At 42.7% G+C, this 26,606-nt stretch overlaps 2 protein-coding genes across 3 annotated transcripts in view; both read right to left on the bottom strand.

The window, feature by feature from the left end:
* Positions 1-9,391, bottom strand: part of LOC126195206 (uncharacterized) — a 125,275-nt gene extending 115,884 nt beyond the window's left edge. The window contains exon 1 of one of the 2 annotated variants that reach the window (XM_049933721.1): positions 9,334-9,391. The gene's annotated coding sequence lies outside the window, so the exon portion shown is untranslated. Of the gene's footprint in view, positions 1-9,268; positions 9,312-9,333 lie in introns of those variants that run through there. The other variant, XM_049933722.1, reaches the window with a different exon arrangement.
* Positions 9,392-23,908: 14,517 nt separating this feature from the next.
* LOC126195753 (uncharacterized) lies at positions 23,909-25,150 on the bottom strand. Its single transcript, XM_049934381.1, has one exon. The coding sequence runs from the start codon at positions 25,148-25,150 to the stop codon at positions 23,909-23,911; it is 1,242 nt and encodes a 413-aa protein (XP_049790338.1).
* Positions 25,151-26,606: the final 1,456 nt, after the last annotated feature.

Raw genomic sequence — 26,606 nt, 5'->3', positions numbered from 1 at the left:
CTCCGATATGACACTTTGCCTAGTGTTTAACTCTCTTACACTTCTACACTGAAGTGCCAAAGAAACTGGTATAGGCATGGGTATTCAAATACAGGGATACGTAAACAGGCAGAATGCGGCGCTGCGGTCGCCAGCGCCTATATAAGACAACAAGTGTCTGGTGCAGTTGCTAGGTCGTTTACTGTTGCTACAATGGCAGATTATAAAGATTTAAGTGAGTTTGAAAGTGGTGTTATAGTCGCCGCACGAGCGATGGAACGCAGCATCTCCGAGGTAGCAATGAAGTGGGGATTTTATCTTACGACCATTTCACGAGTGCACCGTCAATATGAGGAATCAGGTAAAAGGAATCCGGTAAAACATCAAATCTCCGACATCGCTGTGGCTGGGAAAACATCCTGCAAGAATGGGACCAACGACAACTGAAGCGAATCGTTAACGTGACAGAAGTGCAAACTTTCCGCATATTGCTGCAGATTTCAATGCTGGGCCATCAACAAGTGTCAACGTGCGAACCATTCAACGAAACATCATCGATATGGGCTTTCGGAGCGGAAGGCCCACTCGTGTACCCTTGATGACTGCGCGACACAAAGCTTTACGCCTCGCTCGGGCCCGTCAACACTGACATTGGACCCTTGATGACTGGAAACATGTTGCCTGGGCGGACGAATCTCGGTACAATTTGTGTGGAGACAACGTCATCAATCCATGGACCCTGCATGTCAGCAGGGAATTGTTCAAGCTGGTGGATGCTCTGTAACGGTGTGGGGCGTGTGCAGCTGAAGTGGTATGGGACCCCTGATACGTCTAGATACGACTCTGACAGGTGTCACGTATGCAAGCATCCTGTCTGATCACCTGTATCCGTTCATGTCCATTGTGCATTTGGACAGACTTGGGCAATTCCAGCAGGACAGTGCGATATTCCATACGTCCAGAATTACTACAGAGTTGCTCCAGGAACACTCTTCTGAGTTTAAACACTTCTGCTGGCCACTAAACACTCCAGACTTGAGCATTATTGAGCATATCTGGGATGCTTTGCTACGTGCTGTTCAGAAGAGACCTCCACCTCTCGTACTCTTACGGATTTATGAGCAGCCCTGCAGGACTCATGGTGTAAATTCCCTCCAGCACTAATTCAGGCATTAGTCGAGTCCAAACCACGTCGTGTCGCGGCACTTCTGCGAGCTCGTCTGGGCCCTACACGATATTAGGCAGGTGTACCGGTTTCTTTACCTCTTCAGTGAAATATAACTGGTGGAGGATTCATTGCTCCACAGAACGCGTTCCAGGTGTTGAGTTTCGCGTCTGAAGTGCTGCGGCTCATTTGAGTTTGTGCCACACATTCCAAGAGTGATGGTCACAATCGGCCGTATATTGTGTAAACACTGCGGAAAGACTATTTATAAACCGACAAAGAAGACAAAAGCCTGTCTCAGATCGGCAAAGGAGGAAGGCGACTCACTTGCAATATCGGTAATACACCATATACCATGCGCACGCCGATAAGTTTATGTTGGAATAAATGGACGTCCAATCAACACCAGGATCATAGAACGCAAGCGACATTGTAGGCTGGGGCAGATGGCTAAATCGGCCGTCGCAGAGCACGTCCTCTGTGAGGCGGACCACATAATAAAATTCGCCGACACGAAATTTCTGGCTGTAGAGGAGAGCTATCTCATCTGCTTGTTCAGAGAAGCTATAGAAATACACGAACACGAGAATAGTTTCAACAAGAAAGAATAACGCCTCAGGGTGAAGGATCCCGGCTTCCCGTGCTGCAGTGAACGACCGTTGCAGGTAACAAGAGGAGAACTGGACCGGAAATGATCACGGAAAAGCCCTTCGAATTTTTTTGGAAATTTGTGGTAAGGTCTTATGGGACCATCGGTCATCGGTCGCTAAGTTTACACACTACTTAATGTAACTTAAACTAACTTACTCTAAGGACAACACACACATCCATATCCCAGGGAGGACTCGAACCTCTGACGGGGGGAGTCGCGCGGACCGTGACATGGCGCCTGAGACCGTGCGGCTGCCCCGCGCGGCCCGCCCTTGGACGTTTGTGCGCCAGACACATATAATCTGCGGCCGCGAGCTTGGCTTCAGCCCACCACCAGCAGTGGAGGGCGAAGCTTTGACAATGCCCGCCGCTCCGGCTGGCAAAACGTCAGAAAAATCATCAAATAAACGTCACTCGAAGAACCCAAGACAGAAGCCAACAGGCAGTTTGTCAAGAAGTGGTTACAAAAGCCTTAAAAATTTTGGAGTTCCACTAAATTTCTGTACCGTTCCACACTTGAACTGCGCATGGATAAAGCGAACACTTATATTTTTCCGTGCGAGCTCTGATTTCTTTTATTTTATTAGATCATTTCTCCCTGCGTATGTGGGCGCCGACAAAATATTTTCCCATTAGATGGAGAACGTTGGGCAGTGAAATTTCATGAAACGATGTCGTCGCAACGAAAAACGCCTGTGTTTCAATGACTGCCGGCCCAACTCGTGTATCACATCCGTAACACACTCTCGCTTATCTCGAGATGGTACGAATTTCCCTTATTTTAATTTTTTTGTTGTCCTCTGTCAGTTCTATCTGATGCAGATCCTACAGAACAGCAGTACTTCAGATCAGGGCGGACAAGCCAAGCGTAGGCAGTCTCTTCAACAGATTTGTTGCATCTTCTAAGTGTTCTGCCAATAAAACGCAATCTTTGTCTCGCTTTCCCCATAACATTATCTATGTGATCGTTCCGATTTAAGTCTTGAGTCACTGTATCGCTAAGTATTTAGCTGAGCTGACAGCCTTCAGATTTGTCTCATTTCTAGTGTAACTAGTACTCATGTGCATGACGTCACATTTTTCATTATTTAGAGTCAGTTGCCATTTTTCGCAACTTAACAGATATCGTGTCTAAGTCAATTTGTTATTTGCTTTTAACATACGGTAAATAACAGCAGCACCCGCATACAGTCTCAGAGAGTTGCTCAGATTGTCTTTTAAATAGTTTATGTGATTCAGAAAGTTCAAATGGCTACCTTGGGGAAGTCTGATATCAGTTCCGTTATAATCGATGAGTTTCCGTCAGTTACTACGTACTTCGATCATTCTGACGGGAAATCACGAGTCCAGTGTCACAACTGAGATGATGCTCCGTAGGTATGCAGTTTGATTAGAAGTCGCTTTATAGAAACGACACCAAAAGCCTTCTGGAAATCTAATAATACGGAGTTAATCTGAGATCCCGTGTTGACAGCACTCATTACTTCGCGTGAATAAAGAGGAAGCTGTGTTATACAAGAATGACGTCTTCTGAATCCCTGCTGACCACGTGTCAACAGACCGTTTTGCGAGGTGATTCATAATGTTCGAACATAGTAAATGTTCCACAATCCTGCTGCAAAAGTTCCTTAAGAGTATTGGGCACAATCTGCAGGTTTCAGTGGTGTACACATTCTGTTTCTCATTCTTCCTTCTGTAGGTATTTCAGGAATGGTGTGAACTGTAACTCAAAACATTTTTTAAATATAATTGTTAGAAAAATATAGTGGACACAGCTGTGACGGTTTGGGTTTCTCTGCTTCTAAATATGCATTTCTGTATTATTTTCTTCTATTCCATTTACATTGTAACTGTATTTTATTGATGGCTAAATCGAGTTGCTACTCGAAAGGCCTAATATATACAAAAAATCGACGCCAGCCTATGGGTCTATAATTCAGCGCATTACTCCTACCTCCTTTATTGATTGTTGATTTGTTGGTGTGACCTGTACAACTTTACAGTCTTCATGTGCGGATCTTTCGTCGAGCGAGCGGTTGTGTATGGTTGTAAGTATGAAAGGAACCTAGTTGATGTACAATCTGGACAGGAGGCATTGCCTTTATTAAACGATTTAAGCTGCTTCGCTACACCAAACATATCTACGAGGTTCATTCAAATGAGATGTGGTCAGTGCGTCTACCTTTGCCTTACACGTAATGTGGCACCACATAACTGCGGGTATAGTGGCGCCATCTATGGGTAGAGAGACTGACGCGTGCGCATCGTTTGATGTTGCATAGCGCCAGTGTGGTTTCACGCCAAAGAGAAGGTGGTCACACAAGTTATCGTCCACTACCGAACATGCAGGTGAGTAAGCAGGAACAAAGTGGAGTGATTCGAGTTTTGGCGGCGGAGGGAGTTGGAGGCCGTGACATGTATCGACGGATGAAGGCTGCGTACGGTGAGTACAGTCTGAGTCGTTCAAGTGTTGTGGAATTGCGCAAACGATTCCTTGAGGGGCGCGAGTCACTGGAAGACGATGCTCGTCCTGGACAGGCTCATCGTGTCATCACACCGGAAATGGTTGCGCAAGTGAATGTTTTAGTCTTGGACAACCACAGAATCACCGTGGACGAGATACATCGGTTTCTGGGTATTAGCGTAGGCACCGCCCACACCGTAATTCATCAACACTTAAACTTTCGAAAAATCTGTGCGCAGTCTGTTCCCCACCATCTGACAGCCGAAGAGCGCAATACTCGAATGGTGCTGTCTTTGAATCATCTGCAGCGTCATGATGAGGAGGAATACGGCTTTCTGTCGCGTATTGTTGCAGGTGATGGAACGTGGTGTCACCATTTTAAACCGGAAAGCAAGCGTCAGAGCAAGCAGTGGAAACGTGCGGCTTCACCACCTCAAAAGAAAAAAAATGGTTCAAATGGCTCTGAGCACTATGGGACTCAACTGCTGAGGTCATTAGTCCCCTAGAACTTAAAACTAGTTAAACCTAACTAACCTAAGGACATCACACACATCCATGCCCGAGGCAGGATTCGAACCTGCGACCGTAGCGGTCTCGCGGTTCCAGACTGCAGCGCCAGAACCGCGCGGCCACTTCGGCCGGCACCTCAAAAGAAATCAAAGGCCGTGCACACCAGTTCTGGTAAGGTCATGATGTTCTATTTTGACCACAAGGGCCCATTGCTTGGCGAGTTCCTGGAACGGGGTACCACCATCAGTGCCCAGCGGCATCAAGCCACTTTACAGAACCTTAGACGAGCCATCAAGTCGAAACGTCGAGGCATGTTGTCCAATGGCGTTGTCCTCCTGTATGATAATGCCGCCCACACACGACCAGTGCGGTGAAGACGACATTGCAGCAGTTCCGGTGGGAAACGCTGGAACATCGTACAGTCCCGACCTTTCACCGTGTGACTTTCATGCATTTGGACCTCAAAAACAAGCTATTCGCGGACATCGATGCGCAACGGACGACGAAGTGTGTGACTGGGTCCAGGCCTGGATTCGACAGCAGCCTACTAGCTTCTCCGAGGATGGAATCGACCGGCTAGTGTCGCAATGGGATAGATGTGCCAACAGTTTTGGCCACTATTTTTGAGTATGTGTACTGTGTGTAACTACATTTTTGAGTTAGTAAAATCGTTACCATCTGAATGCCCCTTATACTTCGAAGTTACGCATATTGACAACTTTCCTTGCGTTGATCGGGATTCTGGGACGTTTACTTTGTCTCCCTTGGCGAAGGAAGTTCGGAAAATCGCGTTTAGGAACTCGGCTTTAGTGGCACTGCCATCGGTAACATTACCATTACTATCACTAAGTGAAGATACTGATTGTCTCTTACCGTTAGTGTACTTCACGTATGACCAAATCTCTTTGTATTTTCTGCCAAATTTAGAGACAGAATTTCGTTGTGTAAACTATTAAAAGCACCTCACATTTACGTGACATAATGTAGTGGTTGCATGAGGATTTGATATTTTTCCTGCTAGAGTGGCCATCATGAAATTAGACGCCTCTAGCTCATACCTGCTGCTTGTAGCCCACAGGCGTTGAGAGCTGTGATTCCTTCGCTCCTTCGTAGCTCCTTCGTAGCTTTGTTGTTGCAGTAGGTCAACGGCACGTGTGGTTTCAGTCTTCGTTTAACGTTGCACTGGCGTGCGTTTGATAGTGTGCGAAATGCTACGTGTAGCGTTACCTCAATCGGTGTGCGTAAATGGGGAAGAGACATTCTAAAACAATCTAAAACTGTATCGAATCTACTGAAGTTTTTTACTGATCTGGCTAACAGCAAAGAGACCAGGAATAACATAAATTTTGCCCAAGTTAATAAAATGACAACAAAAGCTCGTATTATTTCTAAATCGACTGGATTCCGAACTAACAGTGCAGCAAACTCGACAGGGTGTCTAGATGTGGGCTGTTGGGGTTCCTCAAGTAAGAGATATAAACGGAAGCGGAAATCTATGGAATGTGACGATTTTGACAGTTCGTAGAATTATTCTTAGATACTAACACAGATGACAGTATCCGCCGGCTAGAGAAGTGTGGGATGATCTCAGTGAAAAAATTAATTCTTGTGGCCCAGAGACGTCCGTTATTTGCCTTTTCCTCTCTCCTGGTTATTGATTCAGAGAGTGTAAAGGTGGTCGAAAATTTGTAGTGGAATGCAGGAACATTGTAGCAGAAAGAACGAAGTTTTGTGTACAATGCACTTATTGTTGGCTGAGGACAACAGTCGTGTAGCACATTTCCTTAAAAGTAGGATTTCATAAAATCAACGCAAAATATATTTTGCTCGTCTTCAACGGAAGTAGTGGCCTGAAAGTACCTACATCCGCTATTGTGTAGCGTATATATCGGCGATTTGGGTGATGGGTGAAGTGACGGTGGGTCAGCAAGAACTGTAAATAAAAAATTTTCTAGAGGTATGGAACATTCACGGTTGCACTAAGGCGAGACGGAATAAAAATACTGGCGGCGGCACACAATTCTCGCGCGCTGCCACGCACAGATTCTCTCACAAATAAAATGAGTTCACACGTGATACGATACAACAATGATGTCTCAGAGTTACTAAAACTAAATTCATAGTTTTCTTAACAACTTTATCGCTGGAAGTTTCTACAAGGTGCAACAGAACGCAAATTCATCGACAACGACACTTTTCATTCCACATACGGAACAGTTTCACACCATTTACGGTATTTTATTTTTTATCTCCGAATAATTTTATTTTATATCACGCGCATCTATAAACTTTCAGAATGTTCATGTATTCTGCTCAATTCAAATATATCAGCGTTTCTGTCTTACCAAGAGGCTGAAGCAAAAAAATGTTTTCTTCAATATTTCTTGTAACGTCAGTTTTTATTTCTTTCGTAGTAGCTGGCAAGAATTTTCTTTTGGAAACTACTCCATCACATTCTGCACTAAAAATAGATTTTTGTACTTTTTTTTAGAATTTTTACCAACACTTGAAATTATCATTAGCTGGCAGTTCTGTAAAACGGTGGGATGACATGGAAGTGCCATTTTCGTGACAGCCGCTATATTGTTGATCCACAAGAGAGACCAAATATCTGAAGGTATATTGCTATTTAGGTTTCACAATACCTGAACAAAGACAAAGCCTACACTGTACATAAATACGACCATAAATAGATAAATAATTTTTAATAAAAATAGTTTCTTCAGCGAAAAAGTCAGATCTACTGCACGATAAAATAGTTTTCGATAATATTTGGGAGTTAGCAAGAGAACAATATGCAAAGGAGAAAGTAAAATGTTGCTGTTTACTACTTTCTAAGTACCGTTCAATGTATTCTTATGTATATAGGCCGGGCAACGGCAGTCTGATGATAAGGGCAGAACAAAATTCTCTAGACAGCCACAGGTTGGAAACGCTCCTTGTGGAGCTATAGTCACAAAACGACTACCAATCAAAACAAGCACGCTGAAGTGCTAATAGTCATTATGTTAATGGAAACAGTTTTTAGCTGAAGGAAATGTGCTCAACTGAATAGACAAAGCTAGGTAAATTCTAAATTCCTGCCCATGGCTAGTTACCGTTAGACGCGAGTTTTCTGCGGTGTTTACTGGGCTAAGTCTGACTATTACATCAGGTATGGTAAATGTGCCATAATGCCATAATTTGTCAAGAATAATATGCTGTACTTCAAAAACAGCACTGCACTGAATAATACCCAACTATTTGTTTGTTGCGATAGTCGTCGGCGACTGTTCATTGAAAATGAATCACAATCGCTAACTTTGTTGCACTCTTTGTCGACGAATTGTGTCAGAGGGGGTTCACTGGCTTAATGAAAAAAGAGACTCGTTCACTACTTCTGAGCTCCCATTTGAAGAGCTAAGAAGCAACAAGGACAAGTTCCTCTTTTTTTAAATTTCTGCTTGATTCCTGCTACAAGTTTCTACAAACAGATTGGTCTGTTGAACAAACGTCTACGAACTCATATTAAACAGCAACATGTACTGCAGTTTAACCAACAGAAAATAATTTTCGATTTCAGTAGAGAAAGAATTTGACAACGTTGACTGAAATACGCTATTTGGAGTTCAGAAGGTATAAGACGAACATCAACTAAACATAAAGTGTCGGTAAACTATGTACAAAGAAATAAGTGACGTGGTTCATCTTCGTGGAAAAATCGCCGACGACTATCGCAATGAACTGTAGAGATCAGAAACTAATAGTCGTTGTGTTACTGTCGGTTTCCGCTACCAACTTGTTTAGAAATCTGGACATTTTCAGGTGCTCGAAAGTTGACAAATGGGAGAAAGGAATGCCTAATATACATTAGAGGCCACAAGTTGTAGTCTCTACTTAAACCATTCGCTCTTTAACCTCTGGCGCTGTACTGAGCGTTCAGAATCGATAAAATTAATTCTAAATATTCGAACCTGTTTTTACTGTGTGACGAAACTCACATTACCACCCGATTTTCGTTAACTGATAGTTCTATACACAGTCAAAGCAAATATTAATAACTGCTACGCAACCCAACATTTGCAGGTGCAAGTCTTTTAGTTAGTCTAGCCAAACACCATACTAAGAGAACGTCTGGTTCAAAACGTCTGTGCTGTACATATGTCAAACACTGCTGGATTCCACGCCGTCATTGTAGTGGCATAATGACAAAGCTACAGCTGTTCAGCTTCACATTTCTACATTACAGTCTACGTCTTTACTCCGAAGGTCATCACCCTAAGTATGGTAGGCGCAAAAAGGGAACTTTTCGGCCAACAGAAAACAGGTGAGTGTTAGAAATACTAAAAGATACTGCATGGTCGAAATGTAGACTAGATGAAGGACAAAAGCGTGACAGAATTTCACTAGAAACAATCGCATTCTAACATTGGTCCTCTCGTTTCACCGAAGTTTCCAGTACCATGGATAATTAAAACTAGATAAAGAAGTGTTGTGATTGCCCTGATACTTAAACTTACATATTTTGCAGATACCCTTTATGCTACGACGAGGAATATCTTCGCACTACGATAACTTGACTTACACAAACTATCCTGTGTCTGGCGCGTGTCGCTGTACTGAATACACTAACTTAAAGGAACGCTGTCAAAGGAAGTGGACAACACCATCAATCCGATGAAGACGCTTAGATTATCTCAACTTGGGGCGAGAAAACACATTACTGTCAGCGAATCGCCGTCCACTAACGAGGTTACGAGAAAACAGTAGGAAGTGAGATGGTACCGTTTCGTGGATATCATCACTGAACAAAGGCTGCATTTAGTGAAGGCCAGCGTCCGTAAAGTTGCTTCATATATCTCTCCTAACGCAACACATGCAGGCACTGTTTGCAAAATGAAAAGAAAAAAAGATCCGTTTGAGCTCTGAACTGCACCGGCAGAAAAATACTGACTTTTAGGAGACCATTACGCAAACTCAAGTTCTCTAAGAAATAGTGGTTGGAAACTATGAACTATTGTTCCAAGCACGCCGCAACTTGCGTCAACTACTGTGCTTGGAAAAAAAGTGTATAATTACGTGCTACGTATGTAACTAAGAAATACATACGCCACTGTTCCGCCCTGATTTTTCTTCATCCGTATCAATTCGCCCTTCAGATTTTGCCTCTCGGTTCTTTAACACTGGCGGCTGTAGTCGCAGATGACAGCAGGTCACTGACGTACAACATAAACAGCGAGGGTGTCAACACACTTTCTTGGGAAACATCTGAAGTTTCTTGTACACCTGTCGACGAGTCACAAAAATTCTCATAGGACTTCATTCAATTCGTGAGCAGTCCTTCTGCACCATCTATGTACTTACTGTGTACTTATGTTCAAAGACAGAAAGTACGTAGCCACTGAACTTCTGTGCTGGTTCCTTGGTGTTTCCCTTTTTCCAAAGAATTCCTCAACCAGCCGAGTCCAGCACTGGTGTCCCTGCCATAGGACGCACAGGTATCTCAATTTTCAGTGTTAACCGTACTGCAGATGGGCGAAATGGACGGGTTAAAACTAGCACTGGAACTTTAGTTCTGAACAACAGGGTTTTTTCAGTATGTTTTGTCTCGGTTACGAAAGTTTTTTTTTTTTTTACGATAACCGAGTAAAAACAAACGAAATACCAATCAACCATAAGATTTCATTTTTAAATAAACCTGTCTTTAAAAAAAGGACTAATTTTTATTCGTTAAATTCGCTTTGGTTTGAAATATTGCATTACCACAGAAAATGGGAAATGGGAGCAGTGCTATTTTAGTAATAATACCTACAGAAACGAGCAACAAATACATGGCATAGGAATTGATACATCATCGCCGACTCTTATAATGTCCCTGTTGTCGTGTGTTGTGGCTTAACAGTTCGCGTCTGCATGCATTGTGCAAGAGTTTCCCCCATCAGGTCTACACGCTTGCGTCTACACAATACTCCGTTATCTTCTTGAGGTCCTTAAAAACGAACAAATTAGCACGAAAAACAGATTTCTTCAACCTCAGTTTTCATCCTTTAGTACTGACTATTGGTAATGGCCAGTTAGTACACTGAAGAGCCAACAAAACTGAAACACCTACCTAATATCGTGTAGGGCCCCCGCGAGCGCGCAGAAGTGCCGCAATACGACGTGACATGGGCCCGACTAATGTATGAAGTAGTGCTGGAGGGAGCTGACACCATGAAACCTTCAGGACTGTCCATAAATCCGTAAGGGTATGAGGGGGTGGAGATCTCTTCCGAACAGCACGTTGCAAAGCATCCCAGATATGCTCAGTAGTGCTCATGTCAGGGGAGTTTGGTGGCCAGCGGAGGTGTTTAAACTCATAAGAGTATTCCTGGAGCAATTCTGGACGTGTAGGGTGTCGCATCCTATTACTGGAATCGCCCGAGTCCGTCGGAATGCACAATGGACATGAATGGATGCAGATGGTTCAGAAATGGCTCTGAGCACTATGGGACTTAACCGCTGTGGTCATCAGCCCCCTAGAACTTGGAACTACTTAAACCTAACTAACCTAAGGACATCACTCACATACATGCCCGAGGCAGGATTCGAACCTGCGACCGTAGCGGTCGCGCGGTTCCAGACTGTAGCGCCTAGAACCGCTCGGCCACTCTGATCGGCGGATACAGATGATCAGACGGGATGCTTATGTACGTGTCACCTGTCAGAGGCGTATCTATTATCAGGGGTTCCATATCAATCCAACTGCACATGCCCTACACCATTACAGAGCCTCCACCAGCTTCAACAGTTCCCTACTGACAAGCAGGGTCCATGGATTCATGAGGTTGTCTCAATACCCGTACACGTCCATCCGCTCGATACAATTTGAAACGAGACTCGCCTGACCAGGCAACATGTTTCTAGTCATCAACTGTCGAATGTCGGTGATGAAGAGCCCAGGCGAGGCGTAAAACTTTGTGTCCTGCAGTCATCAAAAGCACAAGAGTGGACCTCTGCTCCGAAAGCCCATATCGATGATGATTCGCTGAATGGTTCTCACACTGGTGCTTGTTGGGTGATGGCCCAGCATTGAAAGCTACAGCAATTTGCGGAAGGGATGAACTTTGTCACGCTGAACGATTCCCTTCAGACGTCGTCGGTCCCGTTCTTACAGGATCTTTTTCGGGCCGTAGCAACGTCGGAGATTTGATGTTTTACCAGATTCTTGATATACACGGTACACTCGTGAGGTAGTCGCAAGGAAAATTCCCACTTTATCTCTACCTGGGAGATGCTATGTCCCATTGCTCGTGGTGCGACTATAACACCACGTTCATACTCACTCAAATCTTGAGTACCTGCCATTGTAGCAGCAGTAACAACTGCGCGAGACACTCGTCTTAGATAGGCGTTGCCGACCGCAGCGCCGTATTCTGCCTGTTTACATATCTCTGTATTTGAATATGCATGTCTATACGAGTTTCTTTGACGCTTCATTGTATAATGGACCCCGATTAGAACACGATTTTTAAACAGAGTTTAAAAAAATAAGTATGAGTAGGAGAATAATTGTGATTTTTTGTTGTTCAACCATTTATCACCTTTCGAGGAAAGCAGCGGGCGTTGGACGGACTCAGTTTTCTTTAATGTGTCTGTCTAATTTAATATTTTGATTCTATGTATCTTGAAACTAAGAAAGTCAAAATTTTTCAATGTTTATTCGATTTCTACATTTATTACAAGAAATAATAGGAACAAAAAACCGAAAATACTTTATTTCAGAAACGGGTTATTTTGAGCGCTTTTTACGTTCAGGTTAAACTGTCGTGGAAAAGAATCGTTATCACCGAGATACGGTGGTTCCAGCGATGAAAGCCATCCATAACAGGTGCTGACTGCTCGCTTCGCCTGAAGATTACGTAGAGACCTTGTTGTCACTACAGAGCTTGCAGATAATTATGAGTTTTTGCAGATGATACATTCGTCTACAATACACTACTGTTTGAAAATAGCAGCAGAAATACTCAGCCAAATCTTGAAAAGATTTCGAACCGGTGCGAAAACTGGCAACTTGCTTTAAGTGTTCGTAAACGTAAAAATGCGCAGTTCGCGAAACGAAATTCCGTAGTATCCTATGATTGCAATATCACTAGGTCAGTTGGAATCAGTCAACTCATACAAGTTCCTGAATGTAACAGTTTGTAGAGGTATGAACTGGAACGATCACACTGGTTCAGTCGCAGGTAAAGCAGCTGACAGCATTCGGTCCTCTGACTATGCTAGGAAAATGCTATCAGTTTGCAAAGATTTGCTCACAAAACATTCGTGAGACCTTTTGTGACGGCTCCCAAACCCAAGGTCCTCAGCGGTACTTTTGGGGCAGCCACCACAAATTGTATAAAGCGTGGGTAGTGACCAGGATGTAGCTATCTATGTCTGTTGGCCGAAAAATAATTAATAACAAGAATTGCGCCAGCTAGAATGAAGAGATAACTTATCTTTATTTCTGACGAAACGTGCACCAGCAATACAAGTCCAAGAGTAATCCGTGTACTGAGCCTTGTCGAATACAATAGCAAATACCACACTGCAATGGCTCCGCTATAAACTCCACGAAAGGCTAGCAATAGACAATCGACAATAGACTGTCCGTCTCGGGGCCAGCGCTCCTCCTTATACGCAAAAGGCAGAGGGCGCTGCGGACCCGAGCTCAGCCATGGCGCGACCTCTTCCGTCGGCGGTAACGCCCTGAGACGCCTACGGCCGCGACAGGAACTGTGGCCAGCGATGTCACGCTCAGGGCGCGCGTGCGCGAGTTGGTTGGTTGGTTGGTTGGGTCCGTGGATACAACAAGACCTATGCTACAATAAGGCTCCAGTGTGTGGGACTCGTACCTGATGGGTCTGGCTGGTTGGCTCTGAGCACTATGGGACTTAACATCTGAGGTCATCAGTCCCCTAGAACTTAGAACTACTTAAACCTAACCAACCTAAGGACCCACACACATCCATGCCCGAGGCAGGATTCGCACCTGCGACCGTAGCGGTCCCGCGGTTCCAGACTCAAGCGCCTAGAACCGCTCGGCCACCTATTGGTATACAAGGAAGGACAGCACGAGTGGTCATAAGTTTGTTTGGCCCATGGTGGACCGTCGCGGAATAGGTAAAAAGACTGAGTTGGAAGGCGCTCTAAGCCTACCTACAGAGTTCCAAGGTCCACGTCGAAGTGAGGAATCTACGAATATCCTACAGCCCCTACGTATCGCTTCAATAGGGAGCGCAGGGACAAGATTTGGCTGATTCCAGCACGCGCAGAGGTGTAAAAGTGATTATTATAAAGGCGTTCCATGTTTGGATGGAACGGGAAGATGCCCTAATAACCGCCACAATGGAAATGATCCTCTGCCATGTACTCCAGTGGGGTTTGCAGTGTATGGATGTAGCTGCAAATGCAGATTTTTCCCAATTGCATCTACTCACCTTCCAGTCGGTCGTCACATCTTTTCAAGTGCCTTGTCTTCCAGTAAAGTATTTGCTTTTTACATCTAGTTTCCAATATCCTGGCTATATGTCATTCTCATCTCCATTTAATTTTCTTTACTCACCCGCTGACTTCTTCCTCTCCAAGCTGTTCCCTCATCCAGTCATGCGGAGTTCTCCTGTTCTAGTCATTACACATCTCCATTATCACTGGGCAACCCTCAGTTTATGAATGGTACAGGGTGATTCAAAAAGAATACCACAACTTTAGGAATTTAAAACTCTGCAACGACAAAAGGCAGAGCTAAGCACTATCTGTCGGCGAATTAAGGGAGCTATAAAGTTTCATTTAGTTGTACATTTGTTCGCTTGAGGCGCTGTTGACTAGGCGTCAGCGTCAGTTGATGCTAAGATGGCGACCGCTCAACAGAACCTTTTTGTGTTATTGAGTACGGCAGAAGTGAATCGACGACAGTTGTTCAGCGTGCATTTCGAACGAAGTATGGTGTTAAACCTCGTGATAGGTGGTGTATTAAACGTTGGTATAAACAGTTTACAGAGAATGGGTGTTTGTGCAAAGGCCGAGAACGAGTGATGAAAATGTAGCACGCATCCAGCAAGCATTTGTTTGCAGCCCAGGAAAATCGACTCGCAGAGCTAGCAGAGAGCTGCAAATTCCACAATCAACTGTATGGAGAGTCCTACGAAAAAGGTTAGTTATGAAACCTTATCGTCTACCTGAACGTCAACTACCCGAGGCGATGGATCGGCCGCCAGGCAGCCCGTGACAGAGCACTTCATCACTGGCCTTCAAGAAGCCCTGATCTTACCCCCTGCGATTTTTTCTTATGGGGATATGTTAAGGATATGGTGTTTCGGCCACGTCTCCCAGCCACCATTGATGATTTGAAACGAGAAATAACAGCAGCTATCCAAACTGTTACGCCTGATATGCTACAGAGAGTGTGGAACGAGTTGGAGTATCGGGTTGATATTGCTCGTGTGTCTGGAGGGGGCCATATTGAACATCTCTGAACTTGTTTTTGAGTGAAAAAAAACCTTTTTAAATACTCTTTGTAATGATGTATAACAGAAGGTTATATTATGTTTCTTTCATTAAATACACATTTTTAAAGTTGTGGCATTCTTTTTGAATCACCCTGTATTATAATTAAAGTCTAAATACCATTACACAACAAAAGTAATTTATAATCACTGAACTTGCTAACATATCCCAAACAATGTTTTAAAACTTTATTTACTATGTCACAACCTGACACTCGCCATTCGTCATCCGTTTCCCGTCTAGCTTACCAAACTAAAAGTGATCTGTAAAATAGTATTGTACACTAAAGGTAAACTGAATGAGGTTGCACTGTATTAAACAGAGTATTCGGGCGAGTGGTGACTCCATATTTCACCCAGCCATTCTGATTTAGGTTTTCCATTATTTCCCTAAATTATTTCAGCAAATGTCCACATGGTTTCTACATTAAGGTTATGGTCAACTATCTGTCCTATTCTTGTCATTCTAGACCTGCAATAGATGAATAGATGTGCAGATGAATACAACTACCAGTACAACTGCTACTATTCGTAAGTTGCTCTTCTTTTGTTTTCATTTCATAGGGTAGTTCATTTTGTGTTAGTAAATTTCATTTTTAGTTATCTAAATTGTCTGTTTCATTCTCTAATAGCTTAAGTTTTATAACAATGTTTCTTGTAAATTGTTTAAAATAATTAAACTTGTTTGAACCCTGAAATTTGGGGTTTTCTGTCTGATATCGGTAACTTCTAGTTACGATACTTTAACACTCAATTCGTTGGGAAATTTTTAAGTCTCACAACTTTCACAACGTCATATCACCAATCGCACCATGTGCAACACAACTTTTTAGACTTCAAAGTAAAAGGTTTAGTAAATACAGTAATAGATGAAGTGATTAATTTATGACAATGATTCAATATTACTCATCAGCTGTGCCTACAAATGCTGACTATTCAGACTCCTCCATTTCACATCACAAATATATAGCACTGCTCTGTTACATTGTAAGTAACTTTTAGTTCTCTGATCTGTGAGTGTACCAAGTATCAGTTTTTCACATTTATTACAATCTAGGATACTGAAACTCATCTTGTTCGTATGAATCCTTTGGAAATGTCTAAAATGAAGTATTTTGAGTTCAGCAATTTAACACAGCAAAATATAAGTAAGTGTGCTTAGTTCTAGGCATTGAAAGTAAAGCAAAGTAAAAGGAGATGTTTAATGAAGTGGCATTAAAATACTCTGACAAGGAGCTTACATTGTCTTCTCATATATCAATGATGCTGATGATGAGATATGGGAGCTTTGTTTTATCATGTAGCGAAACACAATTTTATTTGAGTCTCTGAAAGAAATTGAAGAAAATTAGTTATTTATCTACCAACCAGAACCATTGATACACATCTTTTCTAAAAAAAAAGGATGACACACAGCTTTTTAGTTGTCTTTTATTATTGCTACTGGTTTCTATTTCACACCATCATCATGGTATGTGTATACATCAACACAGCATGAAACAACCATGAATGCATACAGTCCAACCAATTATATATGGATGGTATAAATTAATACTTACAAAAGCATATGCTATTCCACTGTCCTAGCATATTATATCAGTATAACAATACATATAACTGCTGCCTCTTCTGAACTGTTGGAAATTCACAGATCCTGACAGGTATCTGTGCACAGTAAGTGGTGTGGCCAGTGATTCTTTGATCACATAATGAAAAATGTATTACAGCATAAAAGGATGAATATTCCTGGGGCAATTCGTCATTAAGAGAGAATGTATTCATTGCACAAAAGCAGGTAATCAGAATTGTAGAGGGAGCCCACCCAAGATCACCTTGTAGACATTTTTTAAGGAACTCAGGATATTCACAGTAACTTCATAATACATATATTCGCTTATGAATTTTGTTACTAATGATCCATCCCTATTCAAAAATATCAGGAAAGTGCGTAGCTACAACGCTGGAAGAAAGGATGATCTTCACTATTCTGGATTAAATCTCACTTTGGCACAGAAAGGGGTGAATTATGCTGCCACGAAAAACTTTGGTATTTTGCCAAATAGCATTAAAAGTCTGACAGATAGCCCACCAACATTTGAAAGGAAATTAAAAGAATTTCTGAATGACAACCCCTTCTGCTCAATAGGTGAATTTTTAGATATGCAGTATTAACTATAAAAAATTAATTAATCTTTTGTGTAAAGAAAACGTATGTTAAAGTGACACGTTCCACATCATTAGGGAAACGTCGTATTCATGATTTATGGAACACGTATGTATGTATGTATGTAAAAAAATGAAGTGAGCGTATTGCATCGTTGGCTGGGAGGCCCCTATTCACAGAAACGAGGCCGCCAAGTGCAAGTCTTATTTCATTCGACGCCACATCGGGCGACGTGCGCGGCGGTGATGAGGATGAAATGATGATGAGGACAATACAACACCCAGTCCCCGAGCGGAGAAAATCTCCAACCTGGCCGGGAATCGAACCTGGGCCCGCTTGCATGGGAGGCGAGCACTTTACCAACCACCTAAGCAGGCGGACATGTATGTATGTGTGCATGTACCATAGAAATAGAATTACTTTTTATAGATTTGTCTGAGAATTATTTCAGTTTTGATGGAGATCTTGATAAGAACTACAAGATCTGCTCTTCTGTTACAGTTCAGCTGGTACCCCCTGCTGATATACTCGCAGAAAACATAAAAAATAAAATCTAACAACTAAGTTAGAAAATAAAATAAAACACTAAGAAAAGAAAATAATACTCTACAAAAGATGTGTTAACGACACTTATTGTTTTGAAATGGCTTACAAACAATCTACATAAGTTAGATCAGTCTTACATTCAAGCTTACATCCAGCTATCAAATTTACATTAAAAATTCAAAAGAATGGAGGGATTAATTGCCTAGATTTATGAACAAAAAATAGAGGGTGATAGAAATCGTCAGTTCAGTATATTCCAAGAACCCACAACTATTGATGTTATTATACATGAAATATCTGATCACCATGTCCTGTAAAAATGCGGTTTCTTTCACTCAGGTGACAATACTAATGATAAACTAAAAACATCATCTCACATTACTTGGCAGAATGGTTATGAATCAATTTTATTTGATAGAGTATATCTGAAGAAAATTAAAATAAAATGAAATGCCGCAACACATGAAATTACATTGATGGATATGGATGACAGATTGAAAACTAAATATCCTGTTCGCCGACATCTTGAAAGAGTTTCAGAGGAAATTAGTCAGTTATTCAAAAATAGTAATGTCTCCACCTCTTTCCAGACTGACAATAATTTAGGTTTAAAACTGCAAGACAGTATTAAAAAAAACATACATGATCAGTCAGGAGTAATAAAACCTTATATCTACACTATAACGACTTTTATATTGGGCAGACAGGGAGGATGCTAAAGACCAGGTTCAAGGAAGACCTTTACCAAAGCAACTCATCAGCTTCAGATACCCGTGTAAAAACTCACAAGCATTCACTTAATAATATGAATGCAAAAACGGAGATGCTACATATTGCCAATGAAGCAGTAAGCATGACTTTATATGAAGAAATGAAAATGTTTTCCAATATCTTTAAAGACCTAGAAAAAAATCTTTAATGAACCAATAAGTTTAAAAAAACTGCTTAAAAACTACATTGACATGTTCAGTTTGTTACAAGCGATCACCTACTTTTTAAGCCTTCATTCACACATCTACCGTATATGGCCTTGTTTTCTAGTATTGCATTATGTGATGTCCACCGTTTGGTCTAATTGATCGTGTAATAACATGAATTACGCAGGCTTAGACACATTACATGTATGTTGTACCTGGGTCTCGCAATCCTATGTGACTTTTCTCTATGATGATAATACTTCCATAGACAATGTTACATGGTTAATTATAACCTTAATGCTTCATCGTTAATAACTCCCCACTCCCCAAACTCTCTTTTGTTGCATTGTCTACTTAATTCCTATGAATACTGTGGTCTTATTTGGATCGGAAAAGAAGCTGCATGTTAATTACATTTGTAATACTGGTTATATAACTTCATGATAATTGCTGTTACTTAATATTTTGTTCTTTTATTGTGTCTCCAGCCTTTGCCTGAGCTTAATAGTAGTCATGCTTATCTCTTATGTGAGTTGGCTGTCAGTTTGCTTCTGACATTCACATTTGATATTCGTTACAATCTGCTAATGTGTTAAATATTACACATTAAATGTTGGGCACTGTTATTTCCAAATATTCTAGCTGTTTTAGCACATTAACACTTGCATTATTGCCTCCAAACTAGTAAATGTACTACAGGGCACGTTTTTTTACCATGTGCAATGATAGTTATACGACTTAGTTGTCAGTTTTATTGATTTACGCTAGCATGTACATGATGGTTCCCACCCACTGTTATGCTGGACAGTAGATAACTGACAACTACGACACGTGCATTCAGAAGCGCAATGACGGTGGACGCTATTTAAATGTACACAGGCGCAGACACTTGTGTGGTATAATATGCCATCGGTGAACTTCTTTTAAATATACTTTCTACCTGTCTATGAATGAAATTAGCAATAGTACAGCAAATAAAGAAAAATATTAAGTTGAAGGCAGCATTGAGTCATTTAAACAATTCATTATAACTGCAGGCCAAGTCTCAATGAACAATCCTCTTAGCATACGATAGTGCCCTAACCTTCTTATTAATTTCGATAACTCCCGACTATACTTTTCCATCTCCGCTATCCATTGAGGTCACTTCTTCCGAATCCTGAGTTTGTCAGTAGTTACCATGTACGGAACCAAGGATTGTCTGCAATTTATGTAGAACCCAATCTGCATTTTTAATAGTCGAGGATCATAAAACGAAGACGCTACTTGAAAAAAGGGATGAAACAGGGCTGTAGCCTATCCCTGATCTTATTCAATGTACAATGGACAAGCAGTAAAGGAAACTAAGAAGGAATATGGAAACGGAGGAGGAGATTAGTGTTTAACGTCCCGTCGACAACGAGGTCATTAAAGACGGAGCGCAAGCTCGGGTGAGGGAAGGATGGGGAATGAAATCGGCCGTGCCCTTTCAAAGGAACCATGCCGGCATTTGCTTGAAACGATTTAGGGAAATCACGGAAAACCTAAATCAGGATGGCCGGAAACGGGATTGAACCCTAATTCGAGTCCAGTGTGCTAACCACTGCGCCACCTCGCTCGGTAATTTGGAAACGGAACTGCACAGTCTGGGGAGAAGAAATGAAGGCTATAAGGTTTGTCAGCGACTTTTTAATTCTGTCAGAGACGGCAAACGACTTGAAAGATCAGCTGAACGGTATGTATAATGACTTGGAAACATGCTGTAAGATTAGGACGAATCAAAGTAACACAAGGATAATGGAATGTTGTCGAATTAAGTCAGGTGATACCGAGGGAACAAGATTAAAAAAGAAACGCTAAAAGCAATAACCGAGGTCTGTTGTCTGGACAGCGAAATAACTTGTAATTTCAGCAGTAGAGAAGGTATAAAACAGAGACTGGCCACAGGCAGGATAGATATGGTGAAAGAGAGGAAAATGCTAACAGCGAATAATGAATCAAGTATGACGAAGTCTTTTGTGAAAGTATTTGTGTGAAATGAAGATTTGTACTCACGGCGAAACATGGAAGAAATACAATACGAAGATTAACAAAAGGGAAATATAGTTCTAAAGAGGAATACTGAATATTAGATGGCCGGAAAATACAAGTAGTGAAGAGGTACAGAACCGAAACAGGGAAAAAGAGCGAAGGGGCGACCGTATTTCGGGACACATCCAAAATCATCAAGAATTTGATAATGGGGGCGTGAAGTAGTGGGGGGTGGGGGGAAGGGAAGAGAGTGCCTTGAATACAGTGAGCATGTTGAAATGCATGTATACTGCTGTAGTTATGCAGATATGCAGGAGTTCCACAGGCTGCAGACTGACGTGAAGAGCTGCTTCAAACCAGTCTTCGGTCTGAAGACCGCAACAATGTCAACACCTTCCTTACAATTAATGGTATCTTTTCGAACGGTATCAATGAGCGGAATACGAGGCACAAATTACTGATACTTCCTACTGAATGAGATATTCGAGATGTGCCAGCTGCGAGACTCTTTGTTCCTAACGGCTACCATGTTGCTGATTGCACTGCCTGGAGTTACACATAAGGACCAGTCCACGAAATTTGAGTTCTCTTTTTAGTGTAGACTACGCAAAAGGCAATAGTGAGATGATGGAGGTAGGTATAATGAAATACAAGGTGCTGCTTCCCCATTTTCTTTGTAGAAAGCAAAAAATTGGTGTTTTTCTCCAACTTGTTCTGGAAAAATAGAGTGGTATCTACGCTGCGAGTAACCAGCTTACTCAGGGACTTTATTACCCATACTGCGCTTAGAATCTAAGTTGCACGCCAGTACTGAGATGTACATGCATCATTCACGGCAAGCCAGATGGCAGTAGTTAGATATTCTTATTACACTCCACTCGTGTATCTTGTTTTCTTACAAACTACGCAGGTGCCATCGGTAGCATACCGTTGCCATATTATTTAATTAGGTAGTAAGTATGTTCTTTATTTTTTTAAGAATTGCATGGGTAGCTGGAAGGTCAAGTAGAGGACTGGCGAAACACAAGAACAAAGTTACAGAGCAGTCTTTTTTTAAAGAAGATGATTAAACAGTTCTCTAACTCGTACAATGTAGGCTTTCACGGTCGGTGTTGTCTTCAGTTGAAACTTCCGGGCTTAGAGGCCTTGGTCGATGTATAAAATTTCCACCTAACGTTTCGTCTCCATCTGCGGGAGACATCTTCTGAAGTCGTCCGGCTCCTGCCACTGAGGCTCCAGGTATTCTCGCATTTATAGAGCGCATAGTAAAAAGCCAGCTAAGTGGTACCGCTATGTTGATGACACATTTGTAGTGTGGACTCATGGTGAAGAAGAGATGGATGTCTTCTTGCTGCATCTGAACAGTATTAACCCGAAGATACAGTTTACGATGGAGAAAAAGAGCAACGGTCGACTCAGTTTCCTGGGTGTGTCGGTAATTAAACGGGTGGATGGGACGCTGGGCCACAAGGTATATAGAAAGAACACTCACACGGATCGATACCTCCACAAGGAATCAAACCATCATCCTAGGCAAAGAAGAGGTGTCATGAAAACCTTGGTGGACAGAGCCAACAAAATCTGCGAGCCGGCTTACTTGCAAGATGAATTAAATCATTTACGGTCAGCCTTCATGAAAAACGAATATACCAGCAAGGAAATTGATCGAGCCCGCCATCAAAGAAGAAAAGAAGCCAGAAGTCAAGAGCAACAACGGTCACCTATTGGAAAAGTTTTCCTACCGTTCATTAATAAAGTCAAGGACCGTATCGGGAAAGTTCTGGCCATTTATGGGATCGAAACAATCTTCAGACCTACAAAGAAGATTAAGGAATATTTAAGAACTGCAAACGATGCTCGACACCCCCTAGCAGCACCTGGGGTATACAAAAATCCATGCAGTTGTGGACAAGTATATATTGGAACAACGAAAAGAAGTGTAAACACCTGCTTAGCCGAACATAACAGAAACTGTCGCTTAGGACACATCGAAAAATCGGGCGTAGCTGAGCGTGTTTTTCGAAATGGAAACCACGAAATTAAATTTAATGAGACAAGCGTTCTAGCACGAACATCCCGTTATCATGCGCGCATGTATAGAGAAACAATAGAGATTCACAAACATCATAATAATTTTAATAGAAAAGAGGAAGTTTTTAAGTTGGACAAAATGTGGATGTCGACGTTGTGCCAGCAAAATGACAATCGATTACTCTTAATCGAGAAGGATGACTCCTTCCAAAGATAGGCATACCGTCGGCATCACGTGACGAATAGTGGTGGCCTCTGTGCGCTCTATAAACGCGAGAGTACCTGGAGCCTCAGTGGCAGTAGTCAGACGACCTCAGAAGATGTCTCCCGCAGATGGAACAGTTCTCTATCTGATCATTCAAATTTTTCTGGTTATAGCTTACAACTAAGAGGTTAAGGAGACAAGGTTTCTGATTCCGAGAAATATATTTGATATAAATAGAAAACATGGACACTCGGTCAAGAACATGGATGGTCCAGTTGTCGAACACAAGAAAGTACATACTTCGGCAACACTATACACATAGAGTCTATCAAGTAACCACATATTAGTCTTAAGCAACTACACAGTCCATCCGAAATCGACAGGGGTTCAGAGTGTAAAAGTTTGTGCCTCATGTCGAAGCACCATGCTGACGTTGACCTCGGTATGCAGCGTAGAGTGGGGAGTGGGCGAGCCTTACATTTAGGCCCAATTTGTAGTCGTGATGTGAGGTACACAGGTAGATTCCAACAAGCTGTCTGAAGCGGATTAGGCTGTAGTGCACTCATAATACGCCTTGGGTGTACAGTGCTACGATCACGCACATTCTAGAGCGTCTTTCGTATTAAGTTGGCTAACTTACGTTTCTCCTCTTTCATAAGGAAATGAGCATAGTGAAGGCAGTGGAGAAATTGGGAGAGCAAATCAAGATGGAGAAAATTCGTCCATCCTGAGTGAGTTGCTTCTGACACGCAACAAGGCGACTACAGTAGGCCTCTCTTTTCAAATTCTGGCAACATTTGTTTTATAGCTTGCGTATACTGAGCGCTCGCGAAGGTATTTCTATTGGCAGCACTGTCACTTTCGTTCAGAGACGCTTCCACATCGAATCTAGTTTCGTCTTGAGTGCGCACGATTGGCAGCACTGCTAATGCCGAAAAAACGGCGAACAGTGCCTGCGCCTCGAAATCCTCCAGTAGCTCCTCAAAGGACATCTGTTTGTCCGTACTGATACCAATATCGTCCATCACCTCGATTAAATGGCTGTGGTACTCCTTCAGAAGATCTGTTAAATGATTGGCGTACACTTCTTCCGTAAGGCTTGTGTGAGTAAAATATTGCAAGTCAATCGAAGGTGAACCGTACGAAGACAACTGGAAATCGAGTAGGACCACGTCTTGGACGACTCCTGCAGCGTATTTGAACATTATGTTGTTGACCCAGGTATCTGCGTGGATTAGCACACGAAACTTACCCTTCCGTTTCGTCAGGTCTGCCAGCCGTGGAAATATGCTTTCTGCGAGAGTTCGTATTCTCGGCGCATACTCTGAGTACGATCCGTGTAACGTGTCCAACTGATCCGCAAGTAATCTGCAGCCCTGTTTCAAGAAGGTCTCCACATGCTGCGCCGTAGGCCCGTGGAACGCGTTGAAGACCAGGTAGTTGTGCAGAGCCGATGGGTCCTGCTCGAACAGCTTGACGGAGGCCGCGTGGAACTCTGCCAGTTTCCTGACCACGAGTTTGGAGTGCGCCAAATCGAGTCCGCTGCACCTCTTCGCCAGCGCGAACCCTCTGGCCTTCAAGTCCTCGAGAACCAGATAGCTGACCGGCTGCCTCCCAGAGGCGAAACACTTGGCAGACAGCTGCGTGTATTTACCGGGTGCCGCCTTCTCCAGGATTTGTGACATCGCGGGAATGGTCTCGCAGAACATGCGAGTCTCTTTCTCGAAGGCTTGCATCTCCTGCGCCATCTTCTGCATCGCCTCTCGCGTCGGGAGGCACTTGATGATCAGCGACAGAGAGCTGCCATAGGGACTGGTGTTGCGCTTCAGCTCGACGGTCATGCGGTAGACGTCGCTGAGGTAGTTGTCGCCCGCAGCCGTCGCCCTCTGCACAGCCACCGAGGCGACCTTCAAGTCTCTGGACGCGTCGCTCTCCTTCAGCGAGGTCTCCGCGAACTGCTTGTCCAGCCACGCAGGCAGCACGGTGGTGGCTTCCGCGGTCATCACCTGCAGTGCAACAGAAATGAAAGGGACGGTCTAGTGACGGTTGAGACGAATTGTCTTGAATCGCAAATAAATGCTACTGGTGTACCTAATAAATTATGCAGAATCATAATACGAAAGCACACCCATAACAACGACAGTTAATATAAACTTTCGTCTTTTCTTAAATTTCGATTCCCCACCAGAGCTGGCAGGGTCACAGAGACTAAAACCACTCTTCATGTGGGAACGATTACCTCACTGTTTGGTCCTCCCCTCAGACCAACCAAGCAACCACCCTTCATGCAAAAGTTTAGCTGTTTAATAAAACTTTTAATCACATAAAACAGATAAAAAAAATTCTGTTTCTCAAAGTACGCGAATTTAGATAACTTAAGATACCCCGCTAAATTTGTCATTTTCAGACGGAAGGATGCGATCTACAAGAAATGCATTGACTGAAAGAAATTGCAGCACCAAAAAATAATTAATGTAGAGTAATGAAAATTGGGAATGCCTCTGTATAGGTAAGACATGTAAGTGATTAACATTGCAAGTTCACAGCATGAGATAAACAATTGAAAATGTAAATTAGTGGTACATTAATAACGGGTGCAACAAACTGAATTTGAACGGAAACATGCAAACGGTCATGCTTCGTGTGGTACAGATTCAGGATGTCAGTTTGTGGGCCGGAGTTCCATCCCTGTTGCACTTCGTCTGCCAGTATTGGGACTGTTAATGCTCATATCACGCTAGTGGAGTTGTCGTCCGATTAAGTACTGTATGTGCTCGATTGGAGGTTGATCTGATGTTCCAACAGGCTAAGGGGACATGTCGACACTCTGTAGAGTATGTTGGGTTACAACAGCGGTATGTGGGCGAGCGTTATCCTGTTGGAAAACACTTCCTGAAATTCAGTTCATGAATGGCAGCACAGCAGGTCGAACCTCCAAACTGACGTAGAAATTTGCAGTCAGGGTGCGTAGGATAAAGACGAGAATGCTTCTGCCGTCATATGAAATAACACTCCAGACCCTGAATCCGGGTAGATCCAGTGTACCTGGCACACAGACAGGTTGGTTGTAGTCCACCAACTGGCCTCTTTCTAGCCAACACGGCCTTCACTGCCACCGAGGGAGAACCAACTTTTATCCGAAAATACACAGACTTCCAACCTACCCTCCAATACCACTGAAGTCGCAAATGGCAGTGGTTTGGGGTCACTGGACAGCATGGTACAGAGCGTCTGGTTTGGGGCTGTCACTGATTTGTAACAAATAGCTTTTGATGTCGCTGAGCAACTCTCATACAATAATTGTTAAATGAACTTATCGCCATTTAACCGTATTGTTGTTTATGTACACTCCTGGAAATGGAAAAAAGAACACATTGACACCGGTGTGTCAGACCCACCATACTTGCTCCGGACACTGCGAGAGGGCTGTACAAGCAATGATCACACGCGCGGCACAGC

This window comes from Schistocerca nitens, chromosome 7 (genome assembly GCF_023898315.1).
Source record: "Schistocerca nitens isolate TAMUIC-IGC-003100 chromosome 7, iqSchNite1.1, whole genome shotgun sequence".
Lineage (NCBI taxonomy): Eukaryota > Metazoa > Arthropoda > Insecta > Orthoptera > Acrididae > Schistocerca > Schistocerca nitens.
The sequence above is the reverse complement of the archived record's forward strand: the minus strand, read 5'-3'. Positions and strand labels throughout refer to the sequence as shown.